The 22,589-nt window shown below is 39.4% G+C and overlaps 1 protein-coding gene and 2 long non-coding RNA genes across 3 annotated transcripts in view; 1 reads left to right on the forward strand and 2 right to left on the reverse strand.

Moving 5' to 3' along the window:
- Positions 1 to 1,992, reverse strand: LOC131322547 (uncharacterized). The gene is made up of 2 exons (XR_009198881.1): positions 642 to 1,992; positions 1 to 590 (listed from the first exon to the last, which is right to left on the reverse strand). It is a non-coding gene; the product is annotated as an uncharacterized LOC131322547 (long non-coding RNA).
- A 3,530-nt stretch (positions 1,993 to 5,522) lies between these two features.
- LOC131322546 (uncharacterized) lies at positions 5,523 to 7,846 on the reverse strand. Its single transcript, XR_009198880.1, has 2 exons — positions 6,010 to 7,846; positions 5,523 to 5,768 (listed from the first exon to the last, which is right to left on the reverse strand). It is a non-coding gene; the product is annotated as an uncharacterized LOC131322546 (long non-coding RNA).
- Positions 7,847 to 8,982: 1,136 nt separating this feature from the next.
- LOC131322548 (CASP-like protein 4B1) overlaps positions 8,983 to 22,589 on the forward strand; it is a 36,106-nt gene continuing 22,499 nt past the window's right edge. The window contains exons 1-2 of the mRNA XM_058353907.1: positions 8,983 to 9,438; positions 13,579 to 13,714. Coding sequence (XP_058209890.1) covers positions 9,101 to 9,438; positions 13,579 to 13,714 — 474 coding nt within the window. The 5' untranslated portion in view covers positions 8,983 to 9,100. The remainder of the gene's footprint in view (positions 9,439 to 13,578; positions 13,715 to 22,589) is intronic.

The following is a 22,589-nucleotide window of genomic DNA, read 5'->3' on the forward strand; positions in this document are numbered from 1 at the left end:
TAATGTCACGCCCTCGATTTTTAACATAAATAACAATACCATTTTAAATACAAATCCTCACAATAGTACATACTATACCCCAAATTACAACATACTGTTTCTAAATCTCACAATTTTGTCAATTGATACAGTATTCCAAATTAGAGAAAATAGTACAATACAGTTTGATTTACAAGGGAAAGACAAGTTCTTCAGAAAATAACTTTAGCCTGCGATGTCAGCATGCACTTCACACCCTCCAAGACTGTGTCCATGTAGTGTACCTGAAAATGGTAGGTTGAGCTACACTAGCCCAGTAGAGAAATCTATACTCAAACTATATGAAAATGCGATGAAGTATGCACAAAGAGTGAAAGAATTCGATAAGTGAACATGAGAAACACGAGTTTATCACAACGAAAGACAGACTACGGCCAAAGAGTTCCAAACAACTTGTAAGTATTCCTAGCCGTTCACATGTCATGTAGAAATATTATTAAAATCACATCAATCAAACGTACTCACAATAGGTTCGCAACCATTTCGACACTTCTCATAATCTCAACCACTCTGCATTTCCACCCCTTGCGTTGCAGTCTGCATTTCCACCCCTTGCGTTGCAGTCACCATCACCCATTATTTGGGTCTCTGCATTACCACACCTTGCGTTGCAGTCTGCATTTCCACCCCTTGCGTTGCAGTTTGCATTTCCACCCCTTGCGTTGCAGTCACTTCCTCATTCAAATTCTCAATTGCAACAATTCAAATCCCAACAATCATACAACTCATTCAACAAACACTTCTCTAATCTCATGACACAATAAGGCACGTCAATCAAACTGATTTATAGGTCAAACACGCATCGACAATCACATTTCAAAGTATTCCAAACGATCAATCATAATAGAACATTGACTAACAAATCAGTACACGCCTTTCTCTCTTAGTACAACACAATATCGTACCGACTCCATAGCGACTCTACAACATACTACTTACTAATATTGATTACTTTGATCTCGTGGAACGAGCACCAATAGAGTTTGAAGGATAAGTGAATCATGCGGACACGGATCACTATGCTACCACTCGGATCACTAGAAAAGCTCACGTCTGCCAACTATACTTCCCACAACGTCTCACTTAGCCTTCGGTACTCCTAAACAAACTTAAATCACATATTCCATTTAGAACAACACTAAGATTATGCTTAATGGGTATCGAAGGAATTTGAATGATCATTAACTCATAGGAACTCAAGTAATCAAGCTTAGGGATGGTTTAACGATGTGTAAAAAATGTTAGAAGTGATTGAGAATCAAAACAGACAAAAGAGAATCAACGGACGAAAACTATCCCAGAGAGCAGTCAGTGTTCGACAATTCATTAAAAATTCCACATTCAATATTTTTCAATGATTCCAACGCCAAAAGATCACAAACTTACCAATCTTTAAAACCCATAAGGACCCATAACCAATAGCGTCATTTAGCTATAACAAACGATGAAAAACCCGCAGCCCTGCACGCTGCCCAAATTTTCAGATTTCAGTTCAATTTTCTAAAAATCACTATAAATCGAGTTCTTAATATTTTTGAGTGATTCCAGTCCCAATAGTTGGGCGATTGAATGAACTTTGAAAGACACAAAAGAGACCTAGTCAAATCTGCACTCCAAGGGTGGTTAAACAGGGGTTTACCGAGGCTACACGAATCTGTCTGACAGATTGACATACCTCCACTCAATTGAACATAACTTTTTGTGTACTAAGAGTTTTAAGACGATTCCAGTGGTAAATGAAAGCTGACTTCAAGATCTTCGAACCGATATAAAATTTGCATAAAACGGACATCGGACGAGGAAGTTATGGCCATTCGAAGTGGGCTGAAACCCAGAAAACGAGACAGATTGCAGACCAGTATTCTAAATATCACCATAAATTCAATTCTCAACCGTTTCGAGCGATTCCAGCGGCATTAGAACGGGCTCTAAGTCTACTATATTTCATACGAAGGAACCAAAATTTAATTCCGACCTTAAGATGGCATAAAACAGAAAAAACGAAGACCATGTTCTGCAGATTCTTGGAAATGGAAGAAAAAATCTCAAACCACGAAACAAGGCACGATCTAAGTACATAAACACCGTATAAACGCATAACGAGAGTAAGAAGTCCCTACCTCATGGGTTTTGAGCAAAACCCGAACCTTTGACTAAGTCAACCGAGCTCCCACGTGGTCGATCGTGATTTTTCTTGGATATTCGGAAAGCCCATGGTTCGTATAGCAACTTTAATTCTCAGGCCTTGTCTGGAATCACCCCCTAGGTAGATGAAATCGAAGAGAGAAGAGAGGAGGGAGTTTTTCGGAGGAGAGGAGGAGAGAGAGTGCCGAGAGAGTGAGGAAAAAAAAAGTGGAGAAATAATTCTCCTAGGGAGAATTATAGAAGTGGGGAGCAATCCCCCGCTTCTCGCACCACACACTCACGCGTGCACCTCTTACATAATCGCCCTTATATCCTTCCACGAACATGTCACACCAAATATCCACACCGTCTATCTCGACGGGCTATACATTAACAAAAAAAAAAATAGCCTAAAAAAAAATACGGGTCTCTACATCCTACCATTCTTAAAGAAATTTCGTCCTCGAAATTTAAATCAAACCTACAAAAACACATCATCAAAGAAAACTCTAATCCACAAGACCGTGTCCACTCATGATATTTCGTACCCATCTACTCTCGTGTCCAAGACGCAATGAACTCTACAATGCCACAATCAATTTGTATCACCTCTTACCAAAACGATCGTCAAATCCTAAGGTTCACACACATCGATGAAGGAGCTGCCGTGTTCGTATGAATCTTACTCGTGTTAGCAATCAGTTTTGGTCTCCCAAACCCTATCCATTTTTCACTCTTTCCGATTAATTAGTTCCGGTTCTAAGGATAGTATCCAAACACAAAGGAGAGCTTCACGACATCATAACTCAACAACTTGCCAAGCCATATACAATTAACAAGTTCAAGATTTTCCATTCTCTCCCTCGAGGTTTATAAGACTCTTCATGTACGCTAATAAAGTGGTCAACTCTCATACGTTTCTATTTCACTTCCTTTCTTATTATTCAACTTACTCTCGCTCTCAAGACTCACATAAGCAAAGCTCTAATGAGCCTCAACGCTAACTCAAGACAAGTCCCTTTAAAGGCATACGTTAGCTCAAAGTCTACGTGTCCGACACAATGAGATCAGAATTAAACAACAATAATGAGTTTCCCACTCACCATTCTCATAGTAAAAGTGTAATATCACACACCTCCAGGCAATTTTGATGAAAAACTTGATTCATTGAAAATTTTAGTTTCCGTACTTGAAAAATCATCGAAACACGTCCACCTTGTGGCAAAATTTTATAGAATTTAACAGGAAAAGTTCATTTACAATTTTTTTTTTTTTTTTAAAGATATCATCACCAATCAATCTTATGCACCTCACCTAGTCTTTAAGGGTAACGACAATTTAGACAACATAGTAACGAATTTAAGATAAGGTTCACATCAGCATGATATAGCCGACTCCAAACTTGTATCGGTATTATTTTCCAAAATGAACTAAACTAAAAATCAACTTTCATACAACATCACTCTCATTCGGAAAAAAAAGAAAAATAAGTTTTGACTTCAACCCGATCTTCAGATGTATCAATAGGACACTTCCATTAACCGAACACCAATAATTTCATACATAGATACTCAATACACATAAATCAAAACCGCTAACCACAATCTCTAACTCACACCTCTTTGTATCCCCATAACTCTTTTTACCAATTCTGGACTGCATCTTAAAGGCAAATTTCACACATTCAGATTACACAATAGATCAAGCACCTAAATGAAATATCAACACTTACATGAAATATCTCCAGAAAATCAACCGTAGAGTTGAATGGCTTACACAACACCAGCCTCGTATTCACACATTAACAGACTCACTCAATATCCAACGGATTCAAAAGGTATCCAACGAACTCCCCGAGTGCCCAACAGACTCACCAAGTATCTACTACTTTATAATTCATGGCTTCAGGAAGCCCAACAGTCATCTTGTTCCTTTTACTCTCACAAAACCTTATACAGTGTCTATTTACTTTACCAATCTTGAGCTTTCTCATTCATTCTGTCAAATCAAATCATGTATTTCTCACATTTACAATCCTAAACATCATATCATAAATGCACGTATCATCAATACAAATCATTCTTCTATTTTAACAATATTGCAACCTATCAACATCTCATCACTCACAAATCAATCTTATTCTAGCAGTCACGCTCACCACCAATTTCGCACCATTCCCACTAAAGACACCAACTACACTCCACTTCATTATCACCCTTAATAGTTCAACCTCGTATCGCCCTTACTTCAAACAATTTCCTTACCTTGCATATATTGACCATTTGACTTAAGTTACATCACTATCGTTCTCCCTGTGTCGTACTTTCCCTCTCTCCGAATAACACAACTAATATTCTCCTACCGATCCCTCATAACATCACCACTATGGCAATCACTACAATGACTACAACACCACCATAGCACATCATTTTCTACAAAATTTCTATATATAGACATCTGTCTCAAACCTAGAGATCTTACCCCTAAGTATAAACCTAGTGTCCAATTCACTTCCCGAGAGTTCCATTTAGAAGGAGCGATGATCAAGCGCATCTTCCAACTGGATCTATTCGGTAGTCGCCTGGGTGTCCAGGAGACACATACTATATCTAGACACCCTACCTATAACCCTCATCTTCCTAAGTCAACCTCAGATACATATAACTCCCTAGGCGGGCTCAAGTGCCTTACCTATACTCAAAATCACTACTTTAATAACCACCATAACAATTGCAAAACACAATCATTACCAAAACAAGACATCATCCCTTCGAACACATTCAAGACACTCACTCGCTCAATCCTCTAGCTATGATACACCTCACTCACTTAAAAAAAAATTACTCAAAGTATTTAAAACCTAACACGTAATCTGCGCAATTCAAATAAAACACTTCAAACACTTAGCTCACAAACCTCACTTACGGTCTAACGCTTCTATTACATACTAAAAGAGATCACCTCTCACATGTCGACATCGCCACTACGCATAAGTACTACAACAATCTCAGCCTTTCAGATTTTTTCCCGTCTAACAACTCATGTAAAAAAAAAGCACCTTACTACCAATGGCTCAAGGCCAAAACTGCCAATAGTAACGATAACGATAACGACGGTCGCAACCATAACCACTACAAGAAGGTCAAACTTTTCTCTTTCTCAGACACGAGCATTAGCTATTCACTGTTTCATGCAGACTTAAATGCAATGCTAGTTCATTGAACACACGTCAGTCATGCAAGCTCACTCATATTTTTGTTAAAAAAGGGCAATGATTTTTAAACCCATGAGACTAAGTCTCCCCACGGTCTCTAGGTATTCAAACCTAATGCTTTGATACCAATTTGTCACGCCCTCGATTTTTAACATAAATAACAATACCATTTTAAATACAAATCCTCACAATAGTACATACGGTACCCCAAATTACAACATATAGTTTCTAAATTTCACAATTTTGTCAATTGATACAGTATTCCAAATTAGAGAAAATAGTACAATACAGTTTGATTTACAAGGGAAAGACAAGTTCTTCAGAAAATAACTTTAGCCTGCGATGTCAGCATGCACTTCACACCCTCCAAGACTGTGTCCATGTAGTGTACCTGAAAATGGTAGGTTGAGCTACACTAGCCCAGTAGAGAAATCTATACTCAAACTATATGAAAATGCGATGAAGTATGCACAAAGAGTGAAAGAATTCGATAAGTGAACATGAGAAACACGAGTTTATCACAACGAAAGACAGACTACGGCCAAAGAGTTCCAAACAACTTGTAAGTATTCCTAGCCGTTCACATGTCATGTAGAAATATTATTAAAATCACATCAATCAAACGTACTCACAATAGGTTCGCAACCATTTCGACACTTCTCATAATCTCAACCACTCTGCATTTCCACCCCTTGCGTTGCAGTCTGCATTTCCACCCCTTGCGTTGCAGTCAACATCACCCATTATTTGGGTCTCTGCATTACCACACCTTGCGTTGCAGTCTGCATTTCCACCCCTTGCGTTGCAGTCACTTCCTCGTTCAAATTCTCAATTGCAACCATTCAAATCCCAACAATCATACAACTCATTCAACAAACACTTCTCTAATCTCATGACACAATAAGGCACGTCAATCAAACTGATTTATAGGTCAAACACGCATCGACAATCACATTTCAAAATATTCCAAACGATCAATCATAATAGAACATTGACTAACAAATCAGTACACGCCTTTCTCTCTTAGTACAACATAATATCGTACCGACTCCATAGCGACTCTACAACATACTACTTACTAATATTGATTACTTTGATCTCGTGGAACGAGCACCAATAGAGTTTGAAGGATAAGTGAATCATGCGGACACGGATCACTATGCTACCACTCGGATCACTAGAAAAGCTCACGTCTGCCAACTATACTTCCCACAATGTCTCACTTAGCCTTCGGTACTCCTAAACAACCTTAAATCACATATTCCATTTACAACAACACTAAGATTATGCTTAATGGGTATCGAAGGAATTTGAATGATCATTAACTCATAGGAACTCAAGTAATCAAGCTTAGGGATGGTTTAACGATGTTTAAAAAGTGTTAGAAGTGATTGAGAGTCAAAACAGACAAAAGAGAATCAACGGACCAAAACTATCCCAGAGAGCAGTCAGTGTTCGACAATTCATAAAAATTCCACATTCAATATTTTTCAATGATTCCAACGCCAAAAGATCACAAACTTACCAATCTTTAAAACCCATAAGGACCCATAACAAATAGCGTCATTTAGCTATAACAAACGATGAAAAACCTGCAGCCCTGCACGCTGCCCAAATTTTCAGATTTCAGTTCAATTTTCTAAAAATCACTATAAATCGAGTTCTTAATATTTTTGAGTGATTCCAGTCCCAATAGTTGGGTGATTGAATGAACTTTGAAAGACGCAAAGGAGACCTAGTCAAATCTGCACTCCAAGGGTGGTTAAACAGGGGTTTACCGAGGCTACACGAATCTGTCTGACAGATTGACATACCTCCACTCAATCGATCATAACTTTTTGTATACTAAGAGTTTTAAGACGATTCCAGTGGCAAATGAAAGCTGACTTCAAAATCTTCGAACCGATATAAAGTTTGCATAAAACGGACATCGGACGAGGAAGTTATGGCCATTCGAAGTGGGCTGAAACCCAGAAAACGAGACAGATTGCAGACCAGTATTCTAAATATCACCATAAATTCAATTCTCAACCGTTTCGAGTGATTCCAGCGGCATTAGAACGGGCTCTAAGTCTACTCTATTTCATACGAAGGAACCAAAATTTAATTCCGAACTTAAGAAGGCATAAAACAGCAAAAACGAAGACCATGTTCTGCAGATTCTTGGAAATGGAAGAAAAAATCTCAAACCACGAAACAAGGCACGATCTAAGTACATAAACACCGTATAAACGCATAACGAGAGTAAGAAGTCCCTACCTCATGGGTTTTGAGCAAAACCCGAACCTTTGACTAAGTCAACCGAACTCCCACGTGGTCGTTCGTGATTTTTCTTGGATATTCAGAAAGCCCATGGTTCGTATAGCAACTTTAATTCTCGGGCCTTGTCTGGAATCACTCCCCAGGTAGATGAAATCGAAGAGAGAAGAGAGGAGGGAGTTTTTCGGAGGAGAGGAGGAGAGAGAGTGCCGAGAGAGTGAGAGGAAAAAAAAAGTGGAGAAATAATTCTACTGGGGAGAATTATAGAAGTGGGGAGCAATCCCCCGCTTCTCGCACCACACACTCACTCGTGCACCTCTTACATAATCGCCCTTATATCCTTCCACGAACATGTCACACCAAATATCCACATTGTCTATCTCGACGGGTTATACATTAACAAAAAAAAAAATAGCCTAAAAAAAAAATACGGGTCTCTACATATAACTTGAAAAAAATGGATTCAGTAGTTTTGATCCAGTGTTTCGTATCCATTAGGATTCTTTTTCTTTTTTTTTCAAGTTATATGTATTCCGATGATGCACTTAACGATATTTGATCGAGTTGATTTTTGGTACACTTGTAGTACTTGACGAGCTCTATGCAATGGATGTCTCTGATTGTCGGACCGATGCCGGCAAGGCTGCCCCGGTGGCCGCATAGCACACTGCGCAGCACCCACCCCGGTTCCCTAGAACAATCTCTTTCGTCTTTGGGTAGGCACGACGATTATCTTTTAAGTCTCTTAATAATAATCAAACCTCACGCCATAGTGTGATTCAAATTAGGTCACATAATCTTCTTTTCTAATAATTTCTTTCTAATAATCAGCGGCTGAAGTTGAATACTAATATTTAAGTGAGCTTGTATGACTTGATCTGATCTCGTAACACCTCCTGATTCCTCCATTCCCGCCGGCTGAGTTGTCAAAGAAGATGACAATGACGACGATTATCTTTTAAGTCTCTTAATAATAATCAAACCTCACGCCATAGTGTGATTCAAATTAGGTCACATAATCTTCTTTTCTAATAATTTCTTTCTTATAATCAGTGGCTGAAGTTGAATACTAATATTTAAGTGAGCTTGTATGACGTGATCTGATCTCGTAACATCTCTTGATTCCTCCATTCCCGCCGGCTGAGTTGTCAAAGAAGATGACAATGACGGCGATTATCTTTTAAGTCTCTTAATAATAATCAAACCTCACGCCATAGTGTGATTCAAATTAGGTCACATAATCTTCTTTTCTAATAATTTCTTTCTAATAATCAGTGGCTGAAGTTGAATACTAATATTTAAGTGAGCTTGTATGACGTGATCTGATCTCGTAACACCTCCTGATTCCTCCATTCCCGCCGGCTGAGTTGTCAAAGAAGATGACAATGAAAAATAGTGAGGAAAAAAAAACGATTAATTATCAGTTCTTGTAGTCTTTGTTTTGAAATAGAGTCCTTCCCTTTGATGTTCGTTCAAATCACATCTTTCCCTCGTAATTACTTACATTTGACTTCGCTTTCAAGAAAAATGACTAGTACCGATGATCCGATTCCGACGAAAACTGCCTCAAGTACTTTGCCCAAGCCAACGGCACCGCCTGCTAGAAACGTGGAGAACCAGACGCCGGCGTCCGGGCTTGGGGCTCTGGGGATCCTGGGACGATTGAGGACACAGGATCAGCTGAAGATAGGATCGTTGGCTTTAAGAGGATTGGGTTTTCTGTTTTCATTTCTTGCTTTTATTATCATGGCCACCAACAACTACGGCGATGGGCAAAATTTCGACAATTATGAAGAATACAGGTCTCACCCAATCAACTCTCTTCCACCATTCCATTCTCTCTCTCTCTCTCTCTCTCTCTCTCTCAATATCTCTAGAGAATGTATGTAACATCAATATGTTTGGAATTTGAAATTTAGGGTCGTGATTTGATGAGTTGACTTTTAGTGATGGAAAAAGTATTGAGAATAAATTCTCTCCACCGGGGTTGGAAAACCCCAGTTTTCCTCCAAACCAATAATATGCTGTCACTTTGTCAAATTGTACCAGGAAATGGAAGAAACACGTGCTTGCTGGTTCAGTCCTCCAATTTGAGTTTACACCTTTTTCAGTACTACTCCTGCAAGCTAAAAACTTAACCAATGAAAAAGTTTTCTTTTCTTTTCTTTTTTAACATGAACCGATCAGAAAAGTTTAATTTAACCTACGAGATCTTTTAACCTACAACCTGATAACCTTTTTTTTTCAATGGTTAGAGGTGTTCGTATCAGTTTACATGCTCCTCGACTATTTCTCTTTCCAGACGATCAAAAACAGGTCATCCATGCCGGAACTACGGGATTTAAAAAACAAATATTATTCATGTTATATGACTATATTGATACGTTGTCTATAGAGCAGATACTTGATTATAAGAACCCTAGAGACAACTATTAATTATGACCCTTAAGATAAAATGATCAAAAAAATAAGATTTTTGGATCGGTTCAAACGGATTGAACATTGGAGTATTTAAATTTTTTAGACTATTTATATATTAAAAAATATAGTTAAAAATTAAGTATTTCAATTTTCAATCCGTTTGAACCGATGCAAAGATCTTATTTTTTTGATCATTTTATCCTAAGATGTCATAATTATTATTTTTCTATAGGGCTCTCATAAATCATAATCAAGCATCTGCTCTAGTTTAATTTATGAGTATTTTCGTTTGGCCAAAAAAAATTAATAAATAAAGAGCAGATACTTAATTATGAGAACCTTAAAAATAAAAATTAATTACGACATTCCAGAATAAAATGATTAAAAAAATAAGTATCTTTTCACCGGTTCAAATCAATATATATAGTCATATACCGTGAGCAATTTTTTTTTTTAAATCTCCTAGTTTCGGCGTGGCTGACCTTTCTTTTATTGGACTAAGAAGAGAAATAGTCAAGGCAAGCGTAAACTAACCCGAATATTTCTGACAGTTGGAAAAATAACTCTTTGATCGGTTCTTGTAAGGAAAAAAAAAAACTTTTTGATTGGTTAAGTTTTTGGCTTGCAGGAGTAGTACTAGACTACTAGTAGGAGGGAGGAGTACTGTAACCGTAGGTTTAACCCAAGTTAGAGGACCAAACCACCAGGCACGTGAGTCTTCCATTTTTTGGTACAATTTGATGATGTGGCAGCATATTATTGGTTTGGAGGAAAACTGGGGTTTTCCAACCCCGGCGGAGAGAATTTATTCTCAAAAGTATTTGGTACACATTCTCTTTACGAATTTTTGTGACATATTTTACGAAATTTTGTATCATGTTACAAATTGTGGCAAATTTTTTGAATATTTTTGGCCTGAAAAATAATTTTTGTGGTGGTTTATTAATTTTATGAATTTTCATGCTTTACTTTTATGAATTTCGATGGTATTCTTTATAAAATTTTGTGGTGGTGGTGGTGGTGTGTGTATATATGTATATCAGTCCAGATCTCATAAGGGATCCCTTACGGTGTGGGACTCCTCTTTTCCGATCGAATTGCGACGATCCGAGCCGCTCAAAGTGTGTAGAACGTGATTTTAAGGGTACTCGCGAGAAATCAGCAAAAAAAATATGAACGGGAAGGGGTTGATCCGAGCAGTTTTTTACTGAATCATTCAATAAAAAACTGTTCGGATCAAGCCCTTCCCGATCATTTATTTTGCTGATTTCTCTTAGGTACCCTTAAAATCACGTTCTGATTACTTTGAGCGGCTTGGATCATCGCAATTCGATCGAAAAAGGGGAGTCCCGCACGGTAGCACCTTACGGGATCCCTCATTGGATCCGGACTGTATATAAGTGTGTGTATATATATATATATATACACACACACATACATACACGAATCTTCACATAAGGGCACCCTTAACTTATTAAGTTAAGGACATCCCTTTTCCGACTAATTTGCAATGATCCGAGCCACTTAATATGTTCATAACGTAATTTTAAGGTTACCCATAAGAAATCAGCAAAAAAAAAAAAGACCTGAAACGGTTTGATCCGAGTAGTTTTGTTTGTTTTTTATTGAACGGTTCAAATAAAAACTGCTCAAATCAAGCCCATCCCGATCATTTTTTTTGCTGATCGATTTCTCGCGCGTATTCTTAAAATCACGTTCTGAACACATTGAACGACTCAGATTATCAAAATTTAATCGAAAAATGGGAGAAAATGGGACATCTACATTTTATTTAAAATGAGAGTGCCTTACTTGAAGCTTACTATATATATATATATATATATATATATATATATATATATATATATATATATATATATACAGTCATTTTTAAATAAGGAAGTCCTTATTTTAGTTAAAATAAGGACCTTTCCATTCCTCCCATTTTCCGTTCGAATTTCGATGATCCGAGCTGCTCAATGTGTTCAGAACGTGATTTTAAGAGTATCCGCGAGGAATCAGTAAAAAAATTGACTGGGAAGGGCTTCATCTGAGTAGTTTTTATTTGAACCGTTCAATAAAAAACAAACAAAAACTGCTTGGATGAAACCTTTCCGGTCATTTTTTTTGTTGATTTTTCGCGGGTACTCTTAAAATCACGTTCTGAACATATTGAGCGGCTTGGATCATCGAAATTCTATCTGGAAAGAGAGGTCTTTATTTTATTAAGTTAAGGTGGTCCTTAGGAGAAAGAAATTATATATATATATATATATATATATATATATATATATATATATATACACACACACACACACACACACACACAGAGTCCTCTTCTACTAAGGGCGCCATTAACTTGCTAAGTTAAGGATCTCATGAGTTTGACATTGTTCCCGATCAAATTTTAAGAATCTAAACCGTTTAATATTTTTAAAACGTGATTTTAAGGGTACACATGAGAAATCGGCAAAAAATATAACGTGGAAGGACTTGATCCGAACAATTTTTCATAAAAATGCATTTATAGCGTTTTTATGAAAAACTGCTCGGATCAAACCCTTCACAGTATTTTTATAAAAATGCATTTATGACGTTTTTATGAAAAACTGTTCGGATCAAACCTTTTCAGGTCATTTGTTTTGCCAATTTTTTCGCATGTGCTCTTAAAATCACGGTCTGCACACATTGAACAGTTTGAATCATTAAAATTTGATCGGGAAAGAGAAACCTTAACTTGACAAGTTAAGGGTGAAATTGTGGTAAAAAATACATAGCGAAAGGTCAAAAAAGACTGCTCAAAACTATCAAAAATTTTGTGGTATTGTTTACAATTTCTTTTGGTCCCAATAAACAAATTTCTTGGCATTCAATTACAAGAAATTTGTGGTGGTTCATGAATTTTTGAGTTTCAACATATAAAAATACATTCCGTACACCATTTTTTTTAGGTGTGTACCCTAAACTTTTTCCCGCATGTATTAATTAGGATCCAATAAAGCTTCCAAATACAAATATATAGGTGCATTTACAAAAATGTGTTTTTTTTTTTGGTAAATCAGCTTGAATTGAAAAAAGAGGCTAACCGAATATACAGCCTACAAATGGCATACCCAGGAGGTAAAGAAAACAAAACAAAACAAGAGTAAAGAAAATTGCTTACGCCAAATGGCTACAAGCTAAATGATATGTGTTATTTCCAATCCATCTAGTAAGAAGGGAGGAAAACAACACCTTCATGGCACCAACAAAAGATAACATAATACCAAGAAGCCTAACCTACTGAATACAAAACAACTGCCGGACTGAACAGCCTTCTATTATCATAACGGCAGAGGACAGCAGCAGAATACAGTAGCAAGACTGCATCAGAAGCGTAAACTTAGCAGTCCAACAACACTTCAATTACTGGATTGTTAACTGGAGCATGAATGGAAGTATATGTGAACAATTAGGAATGCGGATATATGTAAACAATTAGGAATGCGGATATGAATTTGTGACGCTGTGATTGTTCACAGGTATGTTTTGGCGATGGCGATTATGTCAACAATATATACAGTGGCACAACTTGTGCGGCAAGTTCACGAGCTGTTTACTGGAAGACAATTATTTCCGCCACGGAATTTGGCGTTGCTTGACTTCTTGGGTGATCAGGTAGGTACCGATATTCATATATGCCTTTAATTTGGTTCGATTTTACAGTATCCCGGGTTTTTTTTTTCCCAGATCCGCAGCACTCCATTTCGATCAATTGAATTTTTCGGATAACAATTCATAGCTTTCGAGAGTTTTTTTTTCCCCTCTTGGGGGGAATATACCGAATCACATTTTAGGGTTTATAGTATTTTAGTTTTTTTTTGTTCTCAGTAAAAAAAAATTTATTAATCTCTGAAAAGGAACAAATATTAAAAGGAACAAGGGTAGATAAGATCTACCCGAGTACCAAAAAGACGTTGGCAAGAAGCCAACAAAAGAAAAGAAACAACCCCGACACACCTATTTGTGAGAGGAAAACACCGCCAACATTCCAACACCATTCAGAATGAAAACAAAGAAAAGAGAACACCTCCAAAAAAATAACTTAAACTAGCCCCCACAAAAGAAACTGGAACAAGCACAGGCAAGCAATAGACAAAAAATAACCTCAAAACACCCACACCAAGCCACCAAAAGAACTGCAAAGTAAACCCAAATAGAAAAACAAAGCCAAGACCAACGCTTGCTAGGCAACAACCAGCATTAGAAAAGGAACACAGCAAAGGACAGCAACGAACACCCAAACAGAGAATCCAATCGAATCAGAACTCCATAGAGAGGGAGGCACGATCCTCCAACTCATCAAAATCCCCAATCTCCTTTTCTGAAATTCCAACCCCCTCTAGTTCAATATATTTCTTGATATTAAAATTCTCCCCCCTTGGTATTTAACTCCACACAAAGCATCAATATCCATACAATTACGAGCTTTATTAATTAACAGGGAGTTTCTATTATGAATGTCACTAGAAGAAAGAGAAGATAAATGAACCACCTTCTTGTTCTTCTTCTCCTTGACCACCTTTAACCCAAAATCAAAGAGAGATTTCTTCTTACTGCTTTTCCTTCTCGATCTTTTCAACCTCCTATCCAATTTTTGGATTGCTACATGAATAGACTTTTCTCTTGGAATATTGAGCCCAACACTCCTATCCGTCACTTTGGGCCTCGAAAGAGAAATCGGACTAGTAATAGAGTGGAACTCAGAGTTGAAAGAAGAGAACAAACCATCAACCTTTCTTGTCTGGGCTTCAACATCCTTGACAACAATATGCTTCTCATTCGCCAAAAACCCAACCTCTATTTCTACTGCATTTGAGGAAGAAGGAATCTCTCTAAAATCATCATTCCTTTGCTTCATCAACTTTATCCTTCTCGCTGTCTCCATCAGACTTGTCTTTGAACCCCGGATTAGAGTCCATGTTATCCTTGCAAACAAAGTTAGCCTTCATGATGTTATTAGACAACCACCTGTGCCACGCCCTTGATTTTCAACATAAATAAATAAACCTTTTCGACGAAAGATCCTCGCGTAGGATAAATAATACCCAAAAAGAGTTCCCACCTGTTTAATTTACAAACAAGTCCCCAACTTTAAGGAATATACAATATTGGCACACCGGCCCCGAAATGAGATTAAATACAAGTTCGAACCAGTTATTTGGTTACAAACAGTTTAGTCAAAGAGATTCAAGAATAATTAGTTACAAAACCATCTTTAACAAAAAGGAAGTCATTACAAGGTGATTAAGGCAACTAAACGCAGTTAGCTTCCTAAATGTCTTTCCATCCCAACACACAAGGCATGCAACCTATTGTCCGGCAATGGAACCTGAAAAGAAGGATTTGGTTGAGCTACACAAGCCCCGTAGAAAATTATCTACAAAATCTATATGTTGATGAGATGATAAACATAGACACAGTGAATCAAGCTAAATGGTAAACTCGACAGCAACGCATTTCAACCCCATTTACTAGTATCAGACACCCACATACGCGCATACACGCACACATATTCCTTCCATCAAATTTTCCACCCCTTGCGATATTGTGTTTCCACCCCTTGCGTCACATTAACCCCACCCCTTGTGAATTTGTGTTTCCATCCCTTGCTTCACAATAAACTCCACATTCCACTTCACAACTACAACCACATTACTATCACTATCAAATACCGACACCATATCCTCATTCCACACATGCAAACATTATTAAACACGTCACAAATAACTCATGAATCTCATGTCTCAAGACAAAAGTACATCATTCGTAAGAATATGAAATCCATAAATCCTAGGGTGTTCCAGCAGTACCATATAGAGCAATCAAACACTAATGTCATACGAAATCACCACATAACATGTAGAGTAAGAGAGAAATCCGTACCAAAGTTGGTTTTGAGCAAAACCCTATGTCTACCAAGTACTATATGATTGAATCCACTAAAAACAAGCTCCACCCAAGCTTGGCTACAAGATTTAGGGTGAATACAACCAAAAAACAAGATAAACAAACAAGGATCAACAAGTGATTGAGAGAAGAGAAAGGAAAAACGAGTTTGAGAGCCGAAAATTGAAATCAAGAACACAAAAACTTAGCCTTTGTTCACCAAATGCAAGAATCAGGTGATTTTGAGGAAGGAATCTCTTGGATCTTGAAGATTTGAGGTAGAAATCAAGAGTTTTAGATGAGATTGGAGTGGAGTAGGTGAGAAGTGGGGTGTTTCCAGATCTGTTTCGTGGGTTTTGGATGTGAAAAATGGTAAAGGGGGGTATTTATAGTGGTCCAAAAAGCGTGCAGAAGTTTCTGAAAAATGACAGCGGGTACCGGTATTGGGTGATTCCCAGTACCGGTAATGGAACCCCTAAATGCTAAGAAATCACAACTTCTGGACACTGGGTACTGGTACTGGGCAAGAGGTAGTACCGGTACAAGCTGGACAGAAAATAAAATTTCACCAACGGTCACCAAATCAAACTTCAATCTCTACCGACACTTCCAACCATCATTACAACCTCAAACTCACATTTTACTATTCTCCAAGTGTCCAACACACAACAGTAAACATATATCCGTACTCCCCCACAAACTAACGTACATCTTTATTAATAATACGATTGTTTCATGCATTAAAGATTACCGAAAGTATAATAATTTACGGGTCTCTACATTCTTTCCTCCTTAAAGAAATTTCGTCCCGAAATTTACAATTTGAGTAAAATAAACTCTTGCATCAAGTAAACATGCTCACACCACAACACGCATCATCAAGCAACAAGTTAACAATCATAAAGTCGAAATTTGATACTCACATTGATTCAATTCGAAAATAATTGCGGGTACTTCTCCCTAACCTCGTCTTCTCTTTCCCACGTCGACTCTTCCTTCCTGAGATTACTCTAAAGAACTCGCACCAACGGAATAGTTTTACCCCTAAAAACTTGGTCACGCGAATCTAGGATACGTATCGGCTCCTCCCCATAAGATGCATCGGCTTCCAACTCTAATTCGGACCATTCTAGGATGTGTGACAGATCCAACTCATATTTCTGTAACATCGATACGTGCAACACATCATGAATGCCCGATAACTTCGGTGGTAAAGCCAATCGGTACGACATGACTTCTCCAATCTTCTCGATAATGTCAAACGGTCCGATAAAACGCGGTGAAAGCTTGCCCTTTTGCCCATAACGAGATAGTCCCCGACGCGGTGACACCTTAAGGAAAACATGATCTCCCACTTCAAATGATAACGGTCGGCGACGACAATCGGCATAACTCTTTTGCGTACTTTGCACAGTTAACAATCGTTGACAGATCACTTTGACTTGCTCGGTGGTTCTCTTTTGTGCTTCAAGAAGACGTTGACGAATCGCTCTCATACTCTCGGAGGTTTCTTTGATCAAATTCGGCCCAACTAACGTAGTCTCGCCTAACTCGGTCCAACAAATGAGTGATCTACACGGTCTCCCATACAAAGCTTCATACGGCATCATCTCGATGCTAGATTGATAACTATTGTTGTATGTGAATTTGACTAACGGTAGGTGATCTTCCCAATTACCCCGAAAATCCATAACACAAGCCCAAAGCATGTCTTCCAAAATTTGGATCGTTCTCTCGGATTGCCCATCCGTTTGAGGATGATACACAGTACTAAATAAGAGATTGGTGCCAAGAACAGCCTGCAAACTTTGCCAAAAGCGCGCGGTAAATCTTGGATCTCGATCCGACACGACAGAAATAGGAATCCCATGAAGACGGATAATCTCGTGGATGTATAAACGGCTAAGCGTATCAATCGAATCCATAACCTGAATAGGCAAGAAATGCGCTAACTTGGTCAATCGATCAACTATCACCCAAATGGCATCGTGCCCCCTCGGCGATCTCGGTAAACCGGTAACGAAATTCATAGTCACGTTCTTCCACTTCCACTCGGCCACTGGTAATGGTTGTAACTCCCTCGCGGGTCGTTGATGCTCGGCTTTCACTTGTTGGCATGTAAGACACTTGGACACGAAAATAACGACATCTCTTCTCATTCCCAACCACCAAAACTATCTACGCAAGTCATGATACATTTTTGTTCCCCTTGGATGCACGTCTAACTGTGAATGGTGAAATTCTCTCAAAATTTCCTCCTAACACGAAATGGGTATGAACAACTTTCCTTGGTATCGTAATGTAGACACCTCCCTGAAGCGGGGCATCACCATATAGATTGATCATCGTTTGTTTGTTTGCTTTCTACTTCATAAACCAAGATCGTGGATATTCCCATGGCTAGGAACATCGCCACACGATAGCGGTTATCATCAAAACAGAGTCGCCACCTAATTTATAAAAATTAGGAAAAATAGATAGAGATTTCGGGTACGGGAGCCAAAAGTACAATAAGGGGAAGGTGTTAGGCATCGCTCTCTGCCCAGTCGTGAGACTGACCCATAGTTGTTTGACATATGATTAACTCATTGCTTTGTTTAATTCTAACATGTAATCTGTTTTTAGCCTTTTTAACAGTAAATAAGGTGAGCTGAGACGATAAATAAAACATACATCATAAAGTAGAATAAAACAAATGTCCCAGAGAGATGGATCCCACGGCCGGTGAATAGATGTCACGGCTGAGGGATCCTCCTGGTTCGATGTACCGACCGATGGATCGATGACCCAGCCGATGTTCTTCCTCACACCGGACTATACGATTAGCAGATAATCAAAATCTTACGATTAACATGTATAAACTGAAAGTAAAATGAACCAAAGGCCCTTGGGCCTCACCACATTGATCCCTCAGTGGCTTGATTGCTTCGGATTGAGTGTGATTGACTAATTTTCTTCTTGGAAACCCTAGGTTTAGGGTTTGAACTTCGGGTTTTGATTCTCGAATTAACGGTTTCCTTCGAAAGGTTAGGACTTTTGTAGTGAGGAGTTAAGAGAATATATTTGCAGAGTTTCGTGACTTTTGAGGGTGATTGAATGTATCAATTTCGGAACCCAAAGGCTCCTTTATATAGGCATAGGGACGACAAACCTCAACCAATCAAAATCGATCGATTGAATTGGAGTTATAAGGCAACACGAACTCCTCATGGTAATCTCCTTACGTAGCCTGAACGCATCGAGATTTGGTTGCTAGGGTTTTATGATCGGATCAAACGATTGACAGAACCTTCCAGAATCTGGAAAATAAACGATCTGGCAACCGAGTAATGTATCTGGCGGCCGAGTGAACGATTAAGCGGCCGAAGGACAGAACTGGCCGTTGAAAGATCAATCTCTCAGGGAGATTTTCAAGCAACAAGTTTCCGGGTGAAGAAATGATGTTGAGGCTGTGAGATCGATGTTACGGCCGAAAGATAGATTTTCCTATAATACTGTATTTTTGTCTGAAAGGCTATTTGGCTCTGGATTGGGTCCTCTAAGTGGCTAGAAGTTCTCACCATAAGTCCTAAGGCTCACGATAAGTCAATCAGCAATCACTGTATCCATATCATCATCGGGATGGTCCCCAAGGTGGGACTTTAAATAATCGTTAGGCCAAATTGGGGTGTCTACAGATGCCCCTCTTTGATTGAACTTAAACGGATCGCGGGACATGTTTAAGTAAGAGTCAAAGCTGTAAAAGCAACTCAATTTGGTCCAACCAATATTCCAAGGTTTTTTTGTAAAAGGTTTTAGTTATGGTCGAGCCGGGAGGCTGCCTACGTATTCCACAGGGAAAATTCAAACCAACTGTAGTTCAAAAGGCAATAAAGAAAAATAAAAAGTTCAGAGGGTCAGAAACAGAAGATGTACATTCGGGCTTAAATAGCAGTAGTGCAACGTACTTGGGTAATGCCAGGATTTTGGCAGAGAATAGTCGAAGGAGCACGGGGCTGCCGGGGAAAATTTATTTGCGAAGAGTATCCTTAGTATTTTGGGGTAGACCAATACACAGCGGGTGAGTCGTTTGCTTTTCTTGATCATCCTTACTTTGACTGAAGGGAGCTCGATAGAGTAGCTTATCCTTGCGAATGAGCTAGATGGAATATATGTAATTGGGGTGGAATCCAAACCATTTGCTGAGGATGAATCGGACTCCGGTTTTTGAGATATGGGGTGGAACCCAAGCCATCTTTTGGAGACAAGTTAGATGCCGGTTTTGAGATATGGGGGTAAGAGGCCAGTAACTGGAGCACAGAGTGTGAGATGAGGGAATCGAGGCGCGGAGCCAGTTGCAGTCATGAGGCGAGATCCTGAAGAAACAGAGCTTAGAGCTTAAGCTGATAGAACCGAGGCGTAGAATCGATTGCATTCTGAAAGTCTGTGCACGGAGCTTTCCCATCATTTATTTTTGGCGTAGAGCCAAAGGATTGAGGCGCTGGACCGATCAATAAAACCGAGGCATAGAGCCGGTTGATTGCAAGATTGACCTGTTTCATGAGTGAGAGAGAGATGCAAAATATGTATATGTGATGATGATGGTTGTTAGATGTAAGCAGATATAATGATGCTGATGGTTATGCAAACTCAATATGATTGATGTAATATGTGCACGGGCCCGTGCGTGTGTGTTTGATTTAAGCGTAGAGCTTCTTTCAAGTTCAGGACTTGAGCATTCACAGCGTAGAGCTTGAGCATTCGAAGGGTAGAATCCGAACATTCAAAGTACATGCTTTGAGCATCCAGTACGCAGTGGTTAGGCATTCAAGTATAGGGTTTGAGCAATCAAGTGTAGAACTTAAGCATCCAGTACACAGTTGTTGGGCATTCAAAGAGCTTCGAGCATTCAAAATGTTGAATTTTGAGCATTCAAGCATAGAGCTTGAGAATAGATGATATCTTGATGATGGAGGCGGCATAGAGCCTGTTGAGAATTGTTACGACATAGAGCCAGTTGAGATAGTGGACGTAGAGCCGTTGAGGTGATGAATACGAGCGTAGAGCTGTTGAGATAATGGGCTTGGAGCCACTGAGTTGTCGATGAGTACAGGTGTGGAGCCGCTAAGATGGTGAGCACGGGTGTAGAGCCACTGAGGTAGCTGAAGTGTGAGATAGCGAGCTGTTGATTGTGAGCTATTGATAGTGAGCTTGCGAGCTTAGAGCTGCTGCGCGATAATGAGCACGGGTGTAGAGTCACTAAGTGATCAAATACAGGCTTGGAGCCACTGAGGAAAATGGACTTAGAATTACTGAAGTAGTCATAGTTACTGAAGGTGCAAGGAGTGTGAAGCAATGAGCTTGTGGGCATGGAGCTGCTAAAGTAGCAAGCGTAGAGCTGCTGAGATGGTTCACTTGGAGCGAGCTGAGTAGTAGGCATAGAGCCGCTGAGATAGTGGGCTTAGAGCCGCTCAGTAGTGGGCGTAGAGCTACTAAGATGGTTAGCTTAGAGCTATGGGGATTGCTGAGCGAGCTTAGAGCTGTTGATGGTGGAGTGTAGGATGTTTAAAATAATGAGCTCGGGGTGCTGCTGCTATTAAAATGGTGATGATAGTAGATGCATGGGGCCGTTTTGAAACGTAGAACGCGAAGCTGCGGGGATAATGTGGAGTAGCTTGATGGTGAATTCACGGGCGTAGAGCCACTGAGTGAGTAAGCATAGAGCTGCGAGGTATGATGGTGAGCTTAGAGCTGTTGAGATAATGGGTGTGGTGGGTTTGAAGCTGCTGCTGAATACGGAGTTGTTGAGGCATCGAACAAAGCTGTTAATCGATTTGAGCATGAGCTGTTTGAGTTGCTGGGTAATAGTGACCATGAAATGAGAGTAGAACTACTAACATAGATGATGGAGTTGCTGAAGTGGAAGGTTTTAAAGCAGTAAGTTTTATGGACGTGGAGCCGCGGAATATCCTGATGAGTGTTGTCGGACTGCTAGGTAGCTAGTGGAGACGGGGCAGCTTTGATGATCCTTGGTGGTCAAACGACCAGTAGTCGTGAGCTTGCTGTTACGAAGAGAGAGCTTCTTTATGCTCGGGCATGCTCCCAAGGCTGATTCAATCAACATTCATCAATGGTTTTGTTGGTCGAGGACCCGAAACTTCATAGCTGCTTGAGTTGGTGCACTGAGCAAGATCTGACATCGTTGTGGACAATGGATTAGGGGGGGCCAGGAGATCGATCTTGCGACCGTGCAATTGATGTATCAGCCGAGTTATTGATGAACTGATCGAGTAATCCATTCATTTCCAGAGTGCTATAAAAGGCCACGGCCTTGGCATTTTGTTTTCATTTCTTTCTCTCTTTTCTTTGTTCTCTCCTCGTTCGAGAGCCTCTCTGCTTTCCTTTGGCTTTTTCATCAGGCTCGAGTGACGAACGTCATGCTTGTGCGGCCAGCGATCGCAGAGGGAGTCCGCGATGTTTTTGGTCTTGTCTTGATACTTGATTAGAAACCCTCGCATGGGTGGATTGCTTCCGTGGCGTGGAATTCCCGGGGTGGCGCTTGTACTCGGTATGATGATTTTTCTGGGCCGTGTGATGTCTCTTCTGCACCGCAGTGCTTCTTTGG

This window comes from Rhododendron vialii, chromosome 4a (assembly GCF_030253575.1).
Source record: "Rhododendron vialii isolate Sample 1 chromosome 4a, ASM3025357v1".
NCBI classification, from domain to species: Eukaryota; Viridiplantae; Streptophyta; class Magnoliopsida; order Ericales; family Ericaceae; genus Rhododendron; species Rhododendron vialii.